The sequence below is a fragment of the Nerophis lumbriciformis genome, linkage group LG12 (assembly GCF_033978685.3).
Source record: "Nerophis lumbriciformis linkage group LG12, RoL_Nlum_v2.1, whole genome shotgun sequence".
Lineage (NCBI taxonomy): Eukaryota > Metazoa > Chordata > Actinopteri > Syngnathiformes > Syngnathidae > Nerophis > Nerophis lumbriciformis.
In genome coordinates this window covers 9,497,913-9,519,359 of record NC_084559.2, presented here as the reverse complement: position 1 = coordinate 9,519,359, position 21,447 = coordinate 9,497,913, and the positions used below count along the sequence as shown (strand labels likewise).

Here is a 21,447-nt window from a genome sequence, read left to right as displayed (position 1 = left end):
GAACGTACATTGAAAATACACGCAACTCTAACTCAAAATGCCGGACATTTGAGGCATTTAAGAAACTCCGCCCTGACAGCTTTGCAAAAGAGAACATGTCCGGTGAAAAGAGGACGTATGGTCAGTCTATCCTAGCCCGTTAGCTGCTAGCATGCCGTGTGTTTTGCCTCGGTGTGCATTGTTTACACAACGTGCGTTACGCTACTTAATATGTCCGTGTGGAAACTTGTTCGGTACACCTCCGAACCGAACCGGAACCCCTGTACCGAAACGGTTCAATACAAATACACGTACCGTCACACCCCTATATTAATGCAGGAGTTGGGAGTGCGGTAATTGTGTCTTTTGGAAACTTGGAAGGACTACATTATTACATAAATTTGTTAACGACATGATTTATTATCAAGTCTGAACTTAATATTTACAGTTCCAGAGACATGAATCCGTATGAGGGTTTCTAACAAGCAGGAATAAAAGACTTCTCTACACGTCCACATCAAGGGTGAGTGAATGGCCCAGCATGGATGTTGTTGGAGTGGCTCTAGAATGAAAATTGTCCTGGAAGTGAAGGTCTATTTCAGGATGGTTTCTTCATTTGCTGTGAAGACAAAAATAAAACAATCATGAAAATATTTACCACTAGTATTCCAACGATATAAAATACAAATAATGTGTTTTACAATAATAAAGTGAGTCTATGGACAGTGGGCTGGCCTGGATGCTGGACTTCAGCATGATGATTAAATCAGTGTTTTTCAACCCCCACTAGTGTGCTGTGAGATACAGTCTGGTGTGCCGTGGGAGATTATCTAATTTCAACTATTTGGGTTAAAAATATTTTTTGCAAAGCAGTAATTATAGTCTGCAAATGATGTGTTGTTGTTGAGTGTCGGTGCTGTCTTGAGCTGGGCAGAGTAACCGTGTAATACTCTTCCATATCAGTAGGTGGCAGCAGGTAGCTTAATTGCTTTGTAGATGTCGGAAACAGTGGGAGGCAGTGTGCAGGTAAAAGGGTATCTAATGCTTAAACCCAAAAATAAACAAACAGTGAGTGCCCCTAAGAAAAGGCATTGAAGCTTAGGGAAGGCTATGCAGAACGAAACTAAAACTAAACTGGCTACAAAGTAAACAAAAACAGAATGCTGGACGACAGCAAAGACTTACTGTGGAGCAAAGACGGCATCCACAATGTACATCCGAACATGACATGACAATCAACAATGTCCCCACAAAGAAGGATAAAAACAACTGAAATATTCTTGACTGCTAAAACAAAGTAGATGTGGGAAATATCGCTCAAAAGGAAGACATGAAACTGCTACAGGAAAATACCAAAAAAAGAGAAAAAGCCACCAAAATAGGAGCGCAAGACAAGAAGTAAAACACTACACACAGGAAAACAGCAAAAAAGTCCAAATAAGTCAGGGTGTGATGTGACAGGTGGTGACAGTACACCTACTTTGAGACAAGAGCTATAGTGATGCATGCTTGGTTATGCTTTAAAGTCATATCCAACGACTTTTTACTGTCAACTGAGTTTGGTTTTTTAATGATTTCTGCTGGTGGTGTGCCTCAGCATTTTTTGGCCTTGGTTCCAAAAAGGTTGAAAAACACAGGATTAAATGATCTGAGACTGAATCCCTTTTTGACTGACAGCGAAATGAGCGAATTAGCAATTTTGAAATATGTATCACTGAAGTAGCACTTTTCATTTCTTCATTCCGAGTTAATATGAAGAATTGTACAATTATTTTAGTGACTTTGTCTTTATTTAAAAAGGACTGGTGACAAAGCTAAATCTTTTTCTGGTGTTATTGGAGACGGGGGTTGTGTTTAGAGACAGCTGTGAGCCTCCACCTCCACAAAGCACTCACAGGCGCAGCCACCACTACCTTTTTAATATTTGCTAGGGGTGTAACGGTACGTGTATTTGTATTGAACCGTTTGGGTACGGGGGTTTCGGTTCGGAGGTGTACCGAACGAGTTTCCACATGAACATTAAGTAGCCGCCTCCGCTTCCTTCTGCCTCTGTCAGTCCTCTACACAACACCCAGCATTGTCCCACCCACACAACCATCTGATTGGTTACACACAGAGCGGTAACAGCCAATCAGCAGGTAATCATGAGGCAGCGGACTCTCCCCAAATGATAATAAACACCTCCCAGTCAACTACTAGTAACATCACTATGAGCCCGTTGACCTTCTAGAAACCTAAACGGCAGCTCAGCTCGCTCGCAGTCCTGGCTTGAGGTGAAGGCTAATTCGCTTTTAGCGTAACGTTAGCTCATTTTGCGGTGTGTGTGTGTTACGGACAGCAAAGCCCTGTCTGTCTGTTATTTCACTTTACCCTTTTCTGTGTTGATTGAGTTGTGTTGAAGCAGCAAAAAAGGACATTATGTTAAATGAAGACTTTCTGTCTCTGATAGTTGATATAATAATGTAAGTGCATCATTAAGCCTACATGAACTCCATGGTGTTCAGGGATGAATAGTCTCTCCTATTGCTATTGTACTATTTTTTCAGCTATAGTTACATTAATCATTAGTAATGCAGCAGCCTAGTTTTGAATGGCAGGGTCCCTGCTATCACATGTTGATAAAAATATAACATTTACATACCGTATTTTCCGCACTATAAGCCGCACCTAAAAACCCCAAATTTACTCAAAAGCTGACAGTGCGGCTTATAACCCGGTGCGCTTTATATATGGATTAATATTAAGATTCATTTTCATAAAGTTTAGGTCTCGCAACTACGGTAAACAGCCGCCATCTTTTTTCCCCGTAGAAGAGGAAGTGCTTCTTCTTCTACGGTAAGCAACCGCCAAGGTAAGCACCCGCCCCCATAGAAGAGGAAGCGCTTCTTCTTCTACTGTAAGCAACCACCCGCCCCCGTAGAAGAAGAAGAAGCACGCGGATATTACGTTTCATTTCCTTTGTGTGTTTACATCTGTAAAGACCACAAAATGGCGACAGGTTTCCGGTTCATGAAAAGACGCAATCTCTCCATCCGCACACGGACTACTATTTCACAGCAACTGCCTAAAGACTTTCAAGAAAAGCTGGCTACTTTCCGTGCATATTGTAAAAACAAGATAGCTGAAAAAAAGATCCGGCCAGAGAACATTATCAACATGGACGAGGTTCCACTGACTTTTGATATTCCTGTGAACCGCACTGTGGATACAACGGGAGCACGTACGGTGAATATTCGCACCACAGGGAATGAGAAGTCATCCTTCACTGTGGTTCTAGCTTGCCATGCTAATGGCCAGAAACTTCCACTCATGGTGATATTCAAAAGGAAGACCTTGCCAAAAGAGACCTTTCCAGCCGGCGTCATCATAAAAGCTAACTCGAAGGGATGGATGGATGAAGAAAAGATGAGCGAGTGGTTAAGGTAAGTTTACGCGAAGAGGCCGGGTGGCTTTTTTCACGCAGCTCCGTCCATGTTGATATACGACTCCATGCGCGCCCACATCACGCTGGTTTTTAATATATTATTAAAGTTTGACTGACCTATCTGACTGTTTTTTTGACATTCCTTTAGCGCAGTTAGATGCGGCTTACAACACGGGGCGGCTTATAGGTGGACAAAGTTTTGAAATATGCCGTTCATTGAAGGCGCGGCTTATAATCTGAGCAACAACTTGAGGCAGTTTAATGTTGATTAACGTGGGCAGAATTATTATAGTGTTCCAATGTTAAAAGGATAAAGCCATTGTTTACAAATTTGGTAATTAAATAACCAAAAAATGTATATTTTGTTGTTTTCTTACTGTACTGAAAATGAACCGGACCGTGACCTCTAAACCGAGGTACGTGCCGAACCGACATGTTTGTGTACCGTTACACCCCTAATATTTGCACACTGCAGGTTTGGCACATGGCTTCTTGCAGGTCTATGTCACCTGCGCTATACACCACCACATGCATCTTGTTTACGCCATCACCATGACGTTTCGGTGAGAAGAGAATTTCGTCCAAAACCAAAAAAACGCAATTTTTGGCTGAATATTTCCAGTGGCCGACATGTTGGTGCATCACTATTAAAATATGTCAGACACGGTACCTTCTGCAAGCTGCTTGGCGATGCGCTGCTGCTCCTCGTGGATCTTCTTCTCCTCTTCTTCGATCCTGCGCTCCTCAGCCCCAATAGGCTTCAGTTTGGCTGTGGACATGAAAGTGTGTTTAGGTTTACATTTACACCACAGCAGCAGAATGTGGAGTGTCAGTAACTTACCATATCTCATTTTGCCATAAAGGACACCAGCAATCAACGCTGAATACCTGGCAGTCTGGGATGTAAAGGTGCATACCACACAGGTAAATACGGGGATGTCCAATGTAAAAGGTCAGTCTCACTTTTCTAGCTGATATACTTCTCAGATTTAACTCACTTTTCTCAATTTGTAATTAAATCTTGACTCTAAATATTAAATCTAAATGTTCAATCAAACCTAAATCTTAAATATGTCATCCATCCATCCATTTTCTACTGCTTGTCCCTTTCGGGGTCGCAGGGGGTGCTGGAGCCTATCTCAGCTGCATTCGGGCGGAAGGCGGGGTACACCCTGGACAAGTCGCCACCTCATCACAGGGCCAACACAGCCCGGAAAAGGGTAGAGTGCCATCTCCAGGTTGGGGAGGAGACCCTGCCCCAAGTGGAGGAGTTCAAGTACCTGGGTGTCTTGTTCACGAGTGAGGGAAGAGTGGATGGTGAGATCGACAGGCGGATCGGTGCGGCATCTTCAGTAATGCAGACGCTGTATCGATCCGTTGTGGTGCAGAAAGAGCTGAACCGGAAGGCGAAGCTCTCAATTTACCGGACAATCTACGTTCCCATCCTCACCTATGGTCACGAGCTTTGGGTTATGACCGAAAGGACAAGATCACGGGTACAAGCGGCTGAAACGAGTTTCCTCCACCGGGTGGCGGATCTCTCCCTTAGAGATAGGGTGAGAAGCTCTGTCATCCGGGGGGAGCTCAAAGTAAAGCCGCTGCTCCTCCACATGGAGAGGAGCCAGATGAGGTGGTTCGGGCATCTGGTCAGGATGCCACCCGAACGCCTCCCTAGGGAGGTGTTTAGGGCACGTTCGACCGGTAGGAGGCCACAGGGAAGACCCAGGACACGTTGGGAAGACTATGTCTCCCGGCTGGCCTGGGAACGCCTCGGGATCCCCCGGGAGGAGCTGGACCAAGTGGCTGGGGAGAGGGAAGTCTGGGCTTCCCTGCTTAGGCTGCTGCCCCCGCGACCCGACCTTGGATAAGTGGAAGAAGATGGATGGATTTTTATATATTGTTTTAATTAGGGCCCGCATGGCCCATTGCATAAGGACTCCCACAGGGAGTCCTTATGCAATGGGACATAAGGACCTATTGAATTTGTAAGGTTTTATTATTCTTTATTATTATTCTTCCGCCGCCTCTTTGAGCACTAATTTGACCCACTTAACATGCAAAACTTACCATATTTGACCCACACATCAGGACCTGCGAAAATTGTCTTTTAATAAAAAAAACTAACCGCAAAAATCAAAATTGCGCTCTAGCGCCCCCTAGGAAAAAAAAAACTAGACTGCCTGTAACTCCCACTAGGAAGGTCGGAAAAACATGAAACAAAATCCTCTATGTAGGTCTGACTTAGACCTAGTTCTCATAATTGTACATCCTCGGGCTAAAATCAACAGGAAGTTGGCAATTCCCCCTTCAAGACAAAAAAGTACTAAAAACAGTCACTTTTGCCTCTTTGAGCTGTATTTTGACCCCCTTAACATGCTTCAAAACTCACCAAACGAAACGCAGACATCAGGACTGGCAAACATTGCGATCTAAAAAAAAAAACCTAACCCCAAATCTCAAAATTGCGCTCTACTGCAATTTTTTAATAAAACGCAAAAAAAACTGCTCCTCGGAAGAAAAACATGACATAACTGCCTGTAACTCCCACTGGGAAGGTCGGAGAGACATGAAACAAAAACCTCTATGTAGGTCTCTCTTAGACCTACATTTCATAAATTGACAACCCCCAGCAAAAATCAACAGGAAGTTTGCTATTCCCCCTTCAAAACACATTTTTTGTAAAAACAGGTCACCTTCCTTCAAAAACTATCTCCTCTGAGCGCGTTTGTAGTTTCGCCTTCAAACTAACACAGGAGAGAGATTGAAACCTTGTGATTACAATGACAGAAGCGCTTTTTTTCTAACTGCTCCGGTTTTGATTTTATGACCCTTCAAAGACCCGCTGCGCTGATGCTGCTGCGCTGCTGTTTTTTTTAAGATGGCTGCTTAAAAGCAGGAAGCACCAACGTGCCCACACAATGCAGACAAGGTAGGTACACTAGACAAAAGTCTTGGGACACTTCAGACTAAAAGTAGACAAAAATATTGGGACACTTATGACTATCACTGGACAAAAGTATTGGGACATTTAGGACTAGCACCTGCCAAATACGCGGCCCCGACCAATGCTGCTTGCAGCTTTAATTGGTTTTATTATTTAAAATAGTTTTGAATCATATTTATTTCATATTGTTTTTATATTTATTTATTTATTTCGTTTTAATTCAGTCATTGTTGGAGCTAAGGATAATATTTGAATATTGTTTTTAATATTGTTGTGCAGCAAAATTTCGTTCTTATCTGTACTGTAAAGTTCAAATTTGAATGACAATAAAAAGGAAGTTTAAGCACTTTGGAAACATTTTTGTTGTTTAAATGTGCTTATACAAATAAAGTGGATTGGACACCATAGGTAAAGAGGGCAATAAATCATTACGTCACATGGTAGTTGTATTAGGAATAAGTGCAATGTAATAGTTTCCAGAGGTGGGTAGTAACGCGCTACATTTACTCCGTTACATCTACTTGAGTAACTTTTGGGATAAATTGTACTTCTAAGAGTAGTTTTAATGCAACATACTTTTACTTAAGTATATTTATAGAGAAGGAACGCTACTTTTACTCTGCTACTTTTATCTACATTCAGCTCGCTACTCGCTACTAATTTTTATCGATCTGTTAATGCACGCTTTGTTTGTTTTGGTCTGTCAGACAGACCTTCATAGTGCCTGCCTTACTGGTGACGTTTCACTTCGTTCCACCAATCAGATGCAGTCACTGGTGACGTTGGACCAATCAAACAGAGCCAGGTGGTCACATGACCTGACTTAAACAAGTTGAAAAACTTTTTGGGGTGTTACCATTTAGTGGTCAATTGTACGGAATATGTACTGTACTGTGCAATCTACTAATAAAAGTTCCAATCAATCAATCAAAAGTGTGAAGGAAAAAAGATACTTTTTTATTTCAACCGTACATCCCGTCAAAAGCCTAAAGACTGACCGCACATGAGGACGTTCCTGTCTTCACAATAAAAGTGCCGCTCCATCGCGCCTGCGCTTTCAAAACAAGAGTCTTCGAAAGCCAGCGCAAACAAGCCAGCAAGCTACGGAGTTTGCCGCCAATGTATTTCTTGTAAAGTGTATAAAAACGAATATAGAAGCTGGACAAATAAGAAGCCAAAAACCAACCACTTTCATGTGGTATTAGACAGAAAGGAGGAACTTTTCTTCTCCTCCATTTGAAAACGTGGACGTTATCATCACTACTGTCTGATTACAATCAAAGCAAGTCATCAGAATCAGGTAATACACCAACTTATATTCTTGTCTTCATGAAAGAAAGGAATCTATATGTGTTAAACATGCATGTATATTCATTAAAACACCTTTAACATGTAAACAAAAACAGCTAAATAAATACATATAAATTATATACTGTATATATCTATGTATATATATATATATATATATATATATATATATATATATATATATATATATATATATGATATGTGTGTGTATGTTACTCATCAGTTACTCAGTACTTGAGTAGTTTTTTCACAACATACTTTTTACTTTTACTCAAGTAAATATTTGGGTGACTACTCCTTACTTTTACTTGAGTAATAAATCTCTAAAGTAACAGTACTCTTACTTGAGTACAATTTCTGGCTACTCTACCCACCTCTGATAGTTTCACACATCCGTCCATTTCCTACCGCTTGTCCCTTTCAGACACGTCAACACCGCGTTGTACTTGCAACACTTACGTTACATGCCGACCGCATTTTGACATTAGCGTCCTAATTTAACTCGTCGAGTTTAAAGAGTAGCATTTGACATCATCATTTTAGGTGAAAGCAACACAAATATTGAGAGAATATTGATCATTAATGCTAACACACTTAGCACGGACAGCTAGCATGTATTAGCCTCTGGCTGTAAGACTGCCGAACTGGATTCCAGATAACGGTCGCAATATAAAGTGGACCAAATGATAAAAGGTATGTTAGGGGAAACTAACCTTAATCAACGGAGACACCGCAACCGGAGGAGCCATGACTTTATGACTTTAATAGACTGGAGTTAGCAGCAGAGGTCACTTTATCGCCGCAGAGGATTGTGGGTAAGCGGTGACTTCCTCTCTTTAGCAAGTTGTCAGTGTTGCAGTGCTGCCCCCTCTGGACAGGAGCTGCAACCAGTGCTGCCCCCCTCTGGACAGGAGCTACAAACATCATTTTATATGGGACTTTATTGTATTATATGTATAGTACATGTTTCAAAAATAAAAAAAAGCATAAAACACCAGCAGAATTAGAGATATTACAAGTCAAAGTGATGAAGCTTAGTGTTACACTCATGACTTGGTGTAACTAAACATTAAAGTTAAAGTACCAATGATTGTCACACACACACTAGGTGTGGCGAAATTATTACCCTATAACAGGGGTCGGCAACCCAAAATGCTGAAAGAGCCATATTGGACCAAAAATACAAAAACAAATCTGTAGAGATGCGCGGATAGGCAATTATTTCATCCGCAACCGCATCAGAAAGTCGTCAACCATCCGCCATCCACCCGATGTAACATTTAATCAACACCGCACCCGCCCGCACCCACCCGTTGTTATATATCTAATATAGACGATGCAAGGCATTAGTGAGGTTATAAAGCTTTTGCCTGTTAAAGAAAGGAGACTGATCCAATGCAGCACAGACATTCGCGTGCCACGCTGTCACGACCCAGACGCACACCAGTGCGCAATCATATGGGAGCCGCGCTGAGCGCACCTCCAAGCGCGTCTCGCTGCCGGCGACGGCCGGGTATATGGGCCTGACGCTCCAGCGCCATCCATTTTCAGGGCTAGTTGATTCGGCAAGTGGGTTGTTACACACTCCTTAGCGGGTTCCGACTTCCATGGCCACCGTCCTGCTGTCTATATCAACCAGGGTGAGCCCCACCCCTTTCGTGAGCGCACTGCGCGCGGAGTGACCCCTGTTACGCGCCCCCGGCAACAGGGGTGGCGGGCAGGTAAGCTGCGCGGGCGGAGCGCGCGGAGTGACCCCTGTTACGAGCCCCCGGCCAACGGGGGTGGCGGGCAGGTAAGCTGCTTACCTGCTGCGCGTGACGCCGGCCGCGGCGAAGGCGGACGAGGCGGGGTGTCGGTGCGGTGGGCGCGGTGGTGACCCTGGACGTGCGTCGGGCCCTTCTCGCGGATCGCCTCAGCTACGGCTCCCGGTGGGGCCCTCTCGGGGGAAGGGGCCTCGGTCCCGGACCCCGGCGAGGCGTCCCTTCTCCGCTCCGTAAAAGTGTCCATCTCTTTTTTTTTTTCTTCTGTTGTGGCATATGCTGCAGGTGCCTGCTCGTTTTTCGTATGTGGGTAACAACATTTAACTATGTATATATATTTCCCAATTGGTTTAACTGCCACCCGCCTGAATCTATTTAAAATCTAATTTTTTTTTATTTCAACCACCCGACCCGACCCGCGGATAAAATCTAATTTTTTTTAATTTCATCCGCCCGATCCGCGGATAATCCGCGGACTCCGCGGTTGTGCCCGCAAACCGCGCATCTCTAGTCTGGAGCCGCAAAAAATTAAAAGCCATATTACATACAGATAGTGTGTCATGGAATTAAGAGGACTTAAAGGAAACTAAATGAGCTCAAATATAGCTACAAACGAGGCATAATAATGCAATATGTACATATAGCTAGCCTAAATAGCATGTTAGCATCGATTAGCTTGCAGTCATGCAGTGACCAAATATGTCTGATTAGCACTCCACACAAGTCAATAACATCAACAAAACTCACCTTTCATGCACAACCTTAAAAGTTTGGTGGACAAAATGAGACAGAAAAAGAAGTGGCATAAAACACGTCAAAGAAAGTCGAAGAAAGTAATACATGTAAACAAACTACGGTGAGTTCAAGGACCGCCAAAATTAGTAGGACAAAACGGCGCTCCCCAAATACTCGAGTCAGTGAAGCATGTTTAATATAAACAGTGTGCTTTGTAACAATTAGGGAGGTTTGTGTCATGTTTGTCCTCCTACAGAACCATATTAAAACAAAAAACGATTTTTTTCCCCCTCATCTTTTTCCATTTTTCATACATTTTTTGAAAAAGCTCCAGAGAGCCACTAGGGCGGCGCTAAAGAGCCGCAGGTTGCCGACCCCTGCCCTATAAAATGAAGGCAATTGCATTTTATTGATATTTGAAATGTATTCAATGTTTATAAATGAATATTTAAATATACTAAATGTAAAAAAGGGAATAAATATTCAAAATAAGATCATTAAATGAAATCTAGTTTGGTTACGCCATCATGAGCGCAACACAAGCTTGTAAAAGTTTCAACTACAATTCTAAATAAGATGTCAAAAGCAGACTGAAATCAAATACACACAGCTTAAAGATTGATCAATACCTATTTAAATTTAGTAATACATAAATATGATGATTTATCAAAATATAAAAGAAATACACCTAAACAGAACGCTCTTGATGGTTACACCAAAAAGTAACGCTATGAATCGCGTTTTTCCAAGTTTTTGGGGCATTTTTATGCTATTTCCAAGCATCTCCTTTTTATTATCGTTGATTTTAAATGGTCAAACTAATGCATATTATACATGCATGTCCTAGTAAACAAAACAATAAAGTCATATTTATTTTGATTGTTACATTTTGAAGTACATTTGTGCAGGTGGGTGCGGATGTAGCCATTACCAGAGCTCTACACATATTGGAGTATCTTTTTACTTTGTCATTTGATGAATAACTATGTCAGTCATGCAGTTATTATTTTATGACTTGGGACAAAATTAGATAAGTGAATGCATATTTAATCATTTCTTAAATATGTCAATAATTGGAAAATACAAACGTGTAATGTTGTTAGAGCCATTTACTCTTTTCATCCATCCATCCATCCATCTTCTTCCGCTTATCCATCCGAGGTCGGGTCGCGGGGGCAGCAGCCTAAGCAGGGAAGCCCAGACTTCCCTCTCCCCAGCCACTTCGTCCAGCTCCTCCCGGGGGATCCCGAGGCGTTCCCAGGCCAGCCGGGAGACATAGTCTTCCCAACGTGTCCTGGGTCTTCCTTGTGGCCTCCTACCAGTCGGACGTGCCCTAAACACCTCCATAGGGAGGCGCTCGGGTGGCATCCTGACCAGATGCCCGAACCACCTCATCTGGCTCCTCTCCATGTGGAGGAGCAGCGGCTTTACTTTGAGCTCTCCCCGGATGACAGAGCTTCTCACCCTATCTCTAAGGGAGAGCCCCGCCACCCGGCGGAGGAAACTCATTTGGGCCGCTTGTACCCGTGATCTTGTCCTTTCGGTCATAACCCAAAGCTCATGACCATAGGTGAGGATGGGAACGTAGATCGACCGGTAAATTGAGAGCTTTGCCTTCCGGCTCAGCTCCTTCTTCACCACAACGGATCGATACAGCGTCTGCATTACTGAAGACGCCGCACCGATCCGCCTGTCGATCTCACCATCCACTCTTCCCTCACTCGTGAACAAGACTCCGAGGTACTTGAACTCCTTCACTTGGGGCAAGATCTCCTCCCCAACCCGGAGATGGCACTCCACCCTTTTCCGGGCGAGAACCATGGACTCGGACTTGGAGGTGCTGATTCTCATCCCAGTCGCTTCACACTCGGCTGCGAACCGATCCAGTGAGAGCTGAAGATCCTGGCCAGATGAAGCCATCAGGACCACATCATCTGCAAAAAGCAGAGACCTAATCCTGCAGCCACCAAACCGGATCCCTTCAACGCCTTGACTGCACCTAGAAATTCTGTCCATAAAAGTTATGAACAGAATGGGTGACAAAGGGCAGCCTTGGCGGAGTCCAACCCTCACCTGAAACATGTCCGACTTACTGCCGGCAATGCGGACCAAGTTCTGACACTGATCATACAGGGAGCGGACCGCCACAATCAGACAGTCCAAAACCCCATACTCTCTGAGCACTCCCCACAGGACTTCCCGAGGGACACGGTCGAATGCCTTCTCCAAGTCCACAAAGCACATGTAGACTGGTTGGGCAAACTCCCATGCACCCTCAAGGACCCTGCCGAGAGTATAGAACTGGTCCACAGTTCCACGACCAGGACGAAAACAACACTGTTCCTCCTGAATCCAAGGTTCGACTATCCGGCGTAGCCTCCTCTCCAGTACACCTGAATAGACCTTACCGGGAAGGCTGAGGGGTGTGATCCCACGATAGTTAGAACACACCCTCCGGTTCCCCTTTTTAAAGAGAGGAACCACCACCCCGGTCTGCCAATCCAGAGGTACCGCCCCCGATGTCCACGCGATGCTGCAGAGTCTTGTCAACCAAGACAGCCCCACAGCATCCAGAGCCTTAAGGAACTCCGGGCGGATCTCATCCACCCCCGGGGCCTTGCCACCGAGGAGCTTTTTAACTACCTCAGCAACCTCAGCCCCAGAAATAGAAGAGCCCACCACAAATTCCCCAGGCACTGCTTCCTCATAGGAAGACGTGTTGGTGGGATTGAGGAGGTCTTCGAAGTATTCTCTCCACCGATCTACAACTTCCGCAGTCGAGGTCAGCAGAACACCATCCGCACCATACACGGTGTTGATAGTGCACTGCTTCCCCTTCCTGAGGCGGCGGATGGTGGTCCAGAATCGCTTCGAAGTCGTTTTCCATGGCTTCCCCGAACTCCTCCCATGTCCGAGTTTTTGCCTCCGCGACCGCTGAAGCCGCACACCGCTTGGCCTGTCGGTACCTGTCCGCGGCCTTACTCTTTCTGTCCGTCAAATTCATGACGTCACTAACGGGGTTGGCTCAAGGCCAAGTGTCAGTCTACTTAGGGAGGGCCTGGGATCTTGCTCAGGTGTTGCTGAGTGGAGGCGCAACAGTTTTTGACTGTGCCAGGCTATGATTTGTTTGCTCCCGTTTATTTTCCGTTTTTGTTACAAAGTGAGTTTGATTTACGTGACTGTATGTTAATAAATATTTTGGTTAAACATGGACATCATTCTGGACATCAATTATTAGTCAGCTGCACACGTCTAAACTAGCTTCAGTTATATTCGGCAACCAGTAGCAGTAAGAGTATAGGACTTTAACGCTACATGAGTCAAAAAACTGTTGCGCCTCCACTCAGCAACACCTGAGCAATAGTACTTTTAATGAATAAATGTCAATCAATCAATCAAATTTATTTACATAACTCTTAACACTGATGCCGGTAGCGTGTTACTTAGTAACGCGTTAGTCTAATATGACGTCTTTTTTCATTAACGACAAATCTAACGCGTTACTTTTTCCAAACCAGTAGTCAGATAAAAAATGTATTTGCCTTTGCAGTATTAACAGTCAGGTAAAATAGACAGTATTTATTTGATTTTATAAAAAACTAATAATTTAAGTCAACTGCTGTAAAGAAAAACTTTTTTTTGTCTTTATATATATATATATACACCGTATTTTCCGCACCATAAGCCGCCCTGGGTTATAAGCCGCGCCTTCAATGAACGGCATATTTCAAAACTTTGTCCACCTATAAGCCGCCCCGTGTTATAAGCCGCATCTAACTGCGCTAAAGGAATGTCAAAAAAACAGTCAGATAGGTCAGTCAAACTTTAATAATATATTAAAACCAGCGTGATGTGGGCGCGCATGGAGTCGTATATCAACATGGACGGAGCTGCGTGAAAAAAGCCACCCGGCCTCTTCGCGTAAACTTACCTTAACCACTCGCTCATCTTTTCTTCATCCATCCATCCCTTCGAGTTAGCTTTTATGATGACGCCGGCTGGAAAGGTCTCTTTTGGCAAGGTCTTCCTTTTGAATATCACCATGGGTGGAAGTTTCTGGCCATTAGCATGGCAAGCTAGAACCACAGTGAAGGATGACTTCTCATTCCCTGTGGTGCGAATATTCACCGTACGTGCTCCCGTTGTATCCACAGTGCGGTTCACAGGAATATCAAAAGTCAGTGGAACCTCGTCCATGTTGATAATGTTCTCTGGCCGGATCTTTTTTTCAGCTATCTTGTTTTTACAATATGCACGGAAAGTAGCCAGCTTTTCTTGAAAGTCTTTAGGCAGTTGCTGTGAAATAGTAGTCCGTGTGCGGATGGAGAGATTGCGTCTTTTCATGAACCGGAAACCTGTCGCTTAGTAGGAGCCATTTTGTGGTCTTTACAGATGTAAACACACAAAGGAAATGAAACGTAATATCCGCGCGCTTCTTCTTCTTCTACGCGGGCGGGTGGTTGCTTACAGTAGAAGAAGAAGCGCTTCCTGTTCTATGGGGGCGGGTGCTTACCTTGGCGGGTGCTTGCGTAGAAGAAGAAGCACTTCCTCTTCTACGGGGAAAAAAGATGGCGGCTGTTTACCGTAGTTGCGAGACCGAAACTTTATGAAAATGAATCTTAATATTAATCCATATATAAAGCGCACCGGGTTATAAGCCGCACTGTCAGCTTTTGAGTAAATTTGTGGTTTTTAGGTGCGGCTAATAGTGCGGAAAATACGGTATATATATATATATATATATATATATATATATATATATATATATATATATATATATATATAAAACAAGTATTTATGTCCAGTAAAGAAAAATTGTCATTATTTATTTGTTTAATATGTAAAACACATATTTATGTTAAGTGCAGTTGTTGATGTTAAATAAAGTGATTATTGGCAAAACTGCTTGTCATTTTTATTTTGAGGGGGGCGGGGCTAATGTCGGTAGCTGCATTGCTGAATGTAACTATCGAAGTAACTTGTAATCTAGCTTAGTTACATTTAACTAATCAATAAAGTAACTAACCTACTTTCTAAAGGAGTAATCAGTAGTCATTAATCAGATGAGTTTTTCAAGGTAACTGTGGCAACACTGACCCTTCGAGTCAGGACCCGGGGTGGACCACTCGCCTGTGCATCGGTTGGGGACATCTCTGATCTGCTGACCCGTCTCCGCTCGGGATGGTCTCCTGCTGGCCCCACTATGGACTGGACTCTCACTATTATGTTAGATCCACTATGGACTGGACTCTCACTATTATGTTAGATCCACTATGGACTGGACTCTCACTATTATGTTAGATCCACTATGGACTGGACTCTCAGTATTACGCTAGATCCACTATGGACTGGACTCTCACTATTATGTTAGATCCACTATGGACTGTACTCTCACTATTATGTTAGATCCACTATGGACTGGACTCTCACACTATTATGTTAGATCCACTATGGACTGGACTCTCACACTATTATGTTAGATCCACTATGGACTGGACTCTCACTATTATGTTAGATCCACTATGGACTGGACTCTCAGTATTACGCTAGATCCACTATGGACTGGACTCTCACTATTATGTTAGATCCACTATGGACTGGACTCTCACACTATTATGTTAGATCCACTATGGACTGGACTCTCACTATTATGTTAGATCCACTATGGACTGGACTCTCACTATTATGTTAGATCCACTATGGACTGGACTCTCACTATTATGTTAGATCCACTATGGACTGGACTCTCACTATTATGTTAGATCCACTATGGACTGGACTCTCACACTATTATGTTAGATCCACTATGGACTGGACTCTCACACTATTATGTTAGATCCACTATGGACTGGACTCTCACACTATTATGTTAGATCCACTATGGACTGGACTCTCACTATTATGTTAGATCCACTATGGACTGGACTTTCACAATATTATGTCAGACCCACTCGACATCCATTGCATCCGGTCTCTCCAAGGTTTCTCATAGTCATTCACATCGACGTCCCACTGGGTTGTGAGTTTTTCCTTGCCCTTATGTGGGCTCTGTACCGAGGATGTCGTTGTGGCTTGTGCAGCCCTTTGAGACACTTGTGATTCAGGGCTATATAAATAAACATTGATTGATTAATTGATTGATTGACCCTTAATCACAAATGTCTCAAAGGGCTGCAATTTCATTTTGATAAATGTCCGTAGTTTCAAGAGTTATTTACTTATCTGACTATTTGCTTACATTCACAGGCAAAAGCCCTTTCAACATTCAGGTCCGTCTATTACTCAACAATGATCAATAACAACCTAGCATTTTCCACCGTCAACCATCTCCTCAAACCACAGTTACTCTCATATCTCACATCTCAGCACTAAATTGCAAGATTTTTTTGGACTATTTTATATTCCAAACTGACATTATCCGCTCGTCTCTGGCGACTCTGCACAGCTTCGTCCTTGACACCCCGACAACACCCGCTACTCAGCATCTTACACAATTCACATCAGCAGGAGGTCGAGAAGATTATCCAGACTTCAAAATCATCCACTTGCTCCCTGGATCCCATTCCCTCTGCCCTGCTAAAAAGTCACATTGACTCCCTCAAAACCAAAATAATCAAGTTCTTCTCCAACCTTGCACAGTCCCCACTGCTTATAAAACAGCTCTAATCAAACCCCTTCTGAAAATAACCAACCTCCTGATCCCAAACCCCTTTCAAATTACAGACCAGTCTCAAACCTTCCATTCATACCCTCTTAGCTCCACAAACATCTCAAATATATGAAAACTATGAAAAACTCCAATCGGGTTTCCGCCCCTCTCACGGCACAGAAACAGATCTCATCAGAGTAGCCTTTGATCTGCTGATGTCCTCTGACTCTGGTTCCACATCCCTCTTCATTCTTCTCGACCTCTCTGCTGAGTTCGACACTATTGACCACTGTCAGCTTCAAACACTGATGGCATCTATTAAACAAGACAAGAGGCAAAGAATCAAACAGCGACAGAATTCAATTTGGACTCAATATTTTGAGAAGAGACGCCGTCGACCATTTTTTAAAATCCTGTGAACTTCTTATTTTACAATGCTTTTTTTTTTTTTAAATAAAACCAAATGAATCCAAGCAGGGAAATATTGCAGAATTTGTGTTTGATTGACACAGAAAATGTCAAGACTTGATCTTGGGTGTTTGCTTTTCCGGGATGCAACGGAAAGTTGGCACGGGCGAGACGGGAATGAAGGTACATGATTTATTTATTATTATCAAAAAAAAAGGAATAAATGAAAGCGCGCACAGTGGCGGAGAATAAACTATGAAACCAAAAGACTATAGTAAAAAAGTACAAACGAAAAACACGCACAATGGCGGAGAACAAACTATGAAACCAAAAAGACTATAAACATGGAACAAAAACTTACTTGGCTTGGACAAAAATAGTTGCATGAGGAATGGACATGGAAAGAATGGACAGAGCGTAAATGTGGTGAGGTCGTCAGGATGACAAACTGAAAAGAATGAACTTAAATACTATGGACATGATTAGTGAAAGCAGGTGCGTGACTCAAGACGTGAAACAGGTGCGTGACGTGACAGGTGAAAACTAATGGGTTGCTATGGTGACAATCAAGAGTGCACAATGAGTCCAAACGTGGAACAGGTGAAACTAATGGGGTAATCGTGGAAACAAGACAAGGGAGTGAAAAGACAGAAACTAAAGAGTCCTATAACTAAACAAAACATGACTTAAAACAAAACATGATTACACAGACATGACAGAAAAAAGGATTGTTTTTCTTTTGTTTTTTAACAAAAAGGGCATAAAACATACCAAAAACAGAAAAAAACACCCAAAAAAACGTAATATCGACGGATAGATCTGAAGTTGATCTAGAAATGTAACTGTTCAAATATATAAACAAATATATATAATGTATGACTTACTTTTAACACTTGGGGACCTGTAATATGGAATTTTATTAAAAACGGCCAATGCTTAAAAACCCCCCCAAAAAAACCTGAATCAAAATCAATGTTGTTATGAATTATTGATCTATTCAAAGCTCCAATTATTTCCAATAAAAAAAAATGTTTATGGTAAAATATTGCATAGTTTGTGTTTTTGACATTTAAAAAGCGTTTTCATTGACAAAAAAGGCATAAAACCTAAAAAAATACAAAAAAAAACCCCAGCAACTTTGTATCAACGGATAGATCTGAAGTTAATTTAAGCATTGAAAGTAAAACAAACATAATGATATTTGACTTACTTTTAAGACTTTGTGTGTGTGTGTGTGTGTGTGTGTTCTTGTATTTCTGCCCTTCTTGAGACATCAACAAGGAAAAGAACCTTCCATATGAGGACCGGTGAAAAAGTTAAGAAATCATGGTCCCAATACGGAAAACCATTGCATCTAATAGAGAGCCAACTACTAGAGTCCGTGAACATTGCTCCAAAGTCAGGATTTTTGGTTGATTTAATGTGCATACAAAAGTAAAGATTGACAGGTGCAAAGGCAATAAAACAAGATAAAGGACTTCCCTAATCATCCCCGAAAAAAATCCGCCAGCTGATTTTATGACTTCCGACGCTGACGTAAGACAAGCCATATGTGAGCATAGGATGAACAAATACACTACGCTACTAAGACTATAGTGGCCATTAACAGTTAGTTTCTACAGCTGGGTTGCCCAAAGTGCGGCACAGGGGCCATCTGTGGTCCCTGACTCCTTTGTCATCGGCCTTAAGCACATTACAAAAAACTAAAAAATAGAGATCTCATTTGCACCCCATTTGCATCACAATTAAGGTGATCCCAAAAAGTGTGTCGGTTTTAAAAGTGCTCCCCCTCTAGTCAACATATGAAATAACAAGTGTGTGTAAGAAATTAAAATGCGCCCCCTTTTGGTTAAAAATTATTTAAAAATAAATAAATATATATGTATATTAGAGACATACTGTAATAATTTGAAGTAAATGAAGAAGATTAAAAACCAATTACAAAAAAATAAAAATTAACGAAAAGCTTTATTATATTTGCATAGTATGTATATATTATTAATGTTGTAAATACAACTCTTTATATATCTAGAAAGGGTGGTCTTGTTGAGGTAGGCATTTTTTTCAGGGGTTTCAAGAAAACAAATACAAGAATGTGTGTGTGTGTGTGTGTGTGTGTGTGTGTGTGTGTGTGTGTGTGTGTGTGTGTGTGTGTGTGTGTGTGTGTGTGTGTGTTCTGGCAATGCTTACTTAATGGGGACATGGCTCTGTTTACACAGTCACCTTTAGGGGACCTCTGACGGCATGGGGACAAAAAAAACAGGTTCCTAAAGGGAAACCTTTTTAAATGATTCGGAGGATCATGTCATATTTAATTTGAACTTTTTTTTTTTTTTTTTTTAAATGGTCCTCAGTAGTCACGTACAAATTTGTGTGAATTATGCAAAATAATTTAAATTTGGTCCCCATGAACCAAGTTTCAAGTTTATTCACAATACCATATAACAAATACAATAGTAGTGAAATATCATCATTTAAAGATGTTGGTACGTGAAAGGGTCCCCCAAATAAGCTAGAAGAAGCTGTTGACAGGGGGTCCAGAGGACAGTATACAGGTAAAAGCCAGTAAATTAGAATATTTTGAAAAACTTGATTTATTTCAGTAATTGCATTCAAAAGGTGTAACTTGTACATTATATTTATTCATTGCACACAGACTGATGCATTCAAATGTTTATTTCATTTAATTTTGATGATTTGAAGTGGCAACAAATGAAAATCCAAAATTCCGTGTGTCACAAAATTAGAATATTACTTAAGGCTAATACAAAAAAGGGATTTTTAGAAATGTTGGCCAACTGAAAAGTATGAAAATGAAAAATATGAGCATGTACAATACTCAATACTTGGTTGGAGCTCCTTTTGCCTCAATTACTGCGTTAATGCGGCGTGGCATGGAGTCGATGAGTTTCTGGCAGTGCTCAGGTGTTATGAGAGCCCAGGTTGCTCTGATAGTGGCCTTCAACTCTTCTGCGTTTTTGGGTCTGGCATTCTGCATCTTCCTTTTCACAATACCCCACAGATTTTCTATGGGGCTAAGGTCAGGGGAGTTGGCGGGCCAATTTAGAACAGAAATACCATGGTCCGTAAACCAGGCACGGGTAGATTTTGCGCTGTGTGCAGGCGCCAAGTCCTGTTGGAACTTGAAATCTCCATCTCCATAGAGCAGGTCAGCAGCAGGAAGCATGAAGTGCTCTAAAACTTGCTGGTAGACGGCTGCGTTGACCCTGGATCTCAGGAAACAGAGTGGACCGACACCAGCAGATGACATGGCACCCCAAACCATCACCCAACCATGCAAATTTTGCATTTCCTTTGGAAATCGAGGTCCCAGAGTCTGGAGGAAGACAGGAGAGGCACAGGATCCACGTTGCCTGAAGTCTAGTGTAAAGTTTCCATCATCAGTGATGGTTTGGGGTGCCATGTCATCTGCTGGTGTCGGTCCACTCTGTTTCCTGAGATCCAGGGTCAACGCAGCCGTCTACCAGCAAGTTTTAGAGCACTTCATGCTTCCTGCTGCTGACCTGCTCTATGGAGATGGAGATTTCAAGTTCCAACAGGACTTGGCGCCTGCACACAGCGCAAAATCTACCCGTGCCTGGTTTACGGACCATGGTATTTCTGTTCTAAATTGGCCTGCCAACTCCCCTGACCTTAGCCCCATAGAAAATCTGTGGGGTATTGTGAAAAGGAAGATGCAGAATGCCAGACCCAAAAACGCAGAAGAGTTGAAGGCCACTATCAGAGCAACCTGGGCTCTCATAACACCTGAGCAGTGCCAGAAACTCATCGACTCCATGCCACGCCGCATTAACGCAGTAATTGAGGCAAAAGGAGCTCCAACCAAGTATTGAGTATTGTACATGCTCATATTTTTCATTTTCATACTTTTCAGTTGGCCAACATTTCTAAAAATCCCTTTTTTGTATTAGCCTTAAGTAATATTCTAATTTTGTGACACACGGAATTTTGGATTTTCATTTGTTGCCACTTCAAATCATCCAAATTAAATGAAATAAACATTTGAATGCATCAGTCTGTGTGCAATGAATAAATATAATGTACAAGTTACACCTTTTGAATGCAATTACTGAAATAAATCAAGTTTTTCAAAATATTCTAATTTACTGGCTTTTACCTGTATATGTGTGTGTGTGTGTGTGTGTGTGTGTGTGTGTGTGTGATGAACATAATAATGGATGCGGGGGTCAAGCATAATAAGATAAGACTTGAGCTCATC

The 21,447-nt window shown here is 42.3% G+C and overlaps 1 protein-coding gene across 1 annotated transcript; it reads right to left on the bottom strand.

Annotated features, from left to right (window-relative positions):
• Positions 1-381: 381 nt before the first annotated feature.
• On the bottom strand, positions 382-8,516 carry atp5meb (ATP synthase membrane subunit eb). The gene is made up of 4 exons (XM_061985749.2): positions 8,369-8,516; positions 4,245-4,299; positions 4,074-4,172; positions 382-598 (listed from the first exon to the last, which is right to left on the bottom strand). Exons 1-4 carry the CDS (start codon positions 8,402-8,404, stop codon positions 573-575), a joined length of 216 nt encoding a protein of 71 aa, XP_061841733.1. The 5' UTR covers positions 8,405-8,516; the 3' UTR covers positions 382-572.
• Between the last annotated feature and the right edge of the window lie 12,931 nt (positions 8,517-21,447).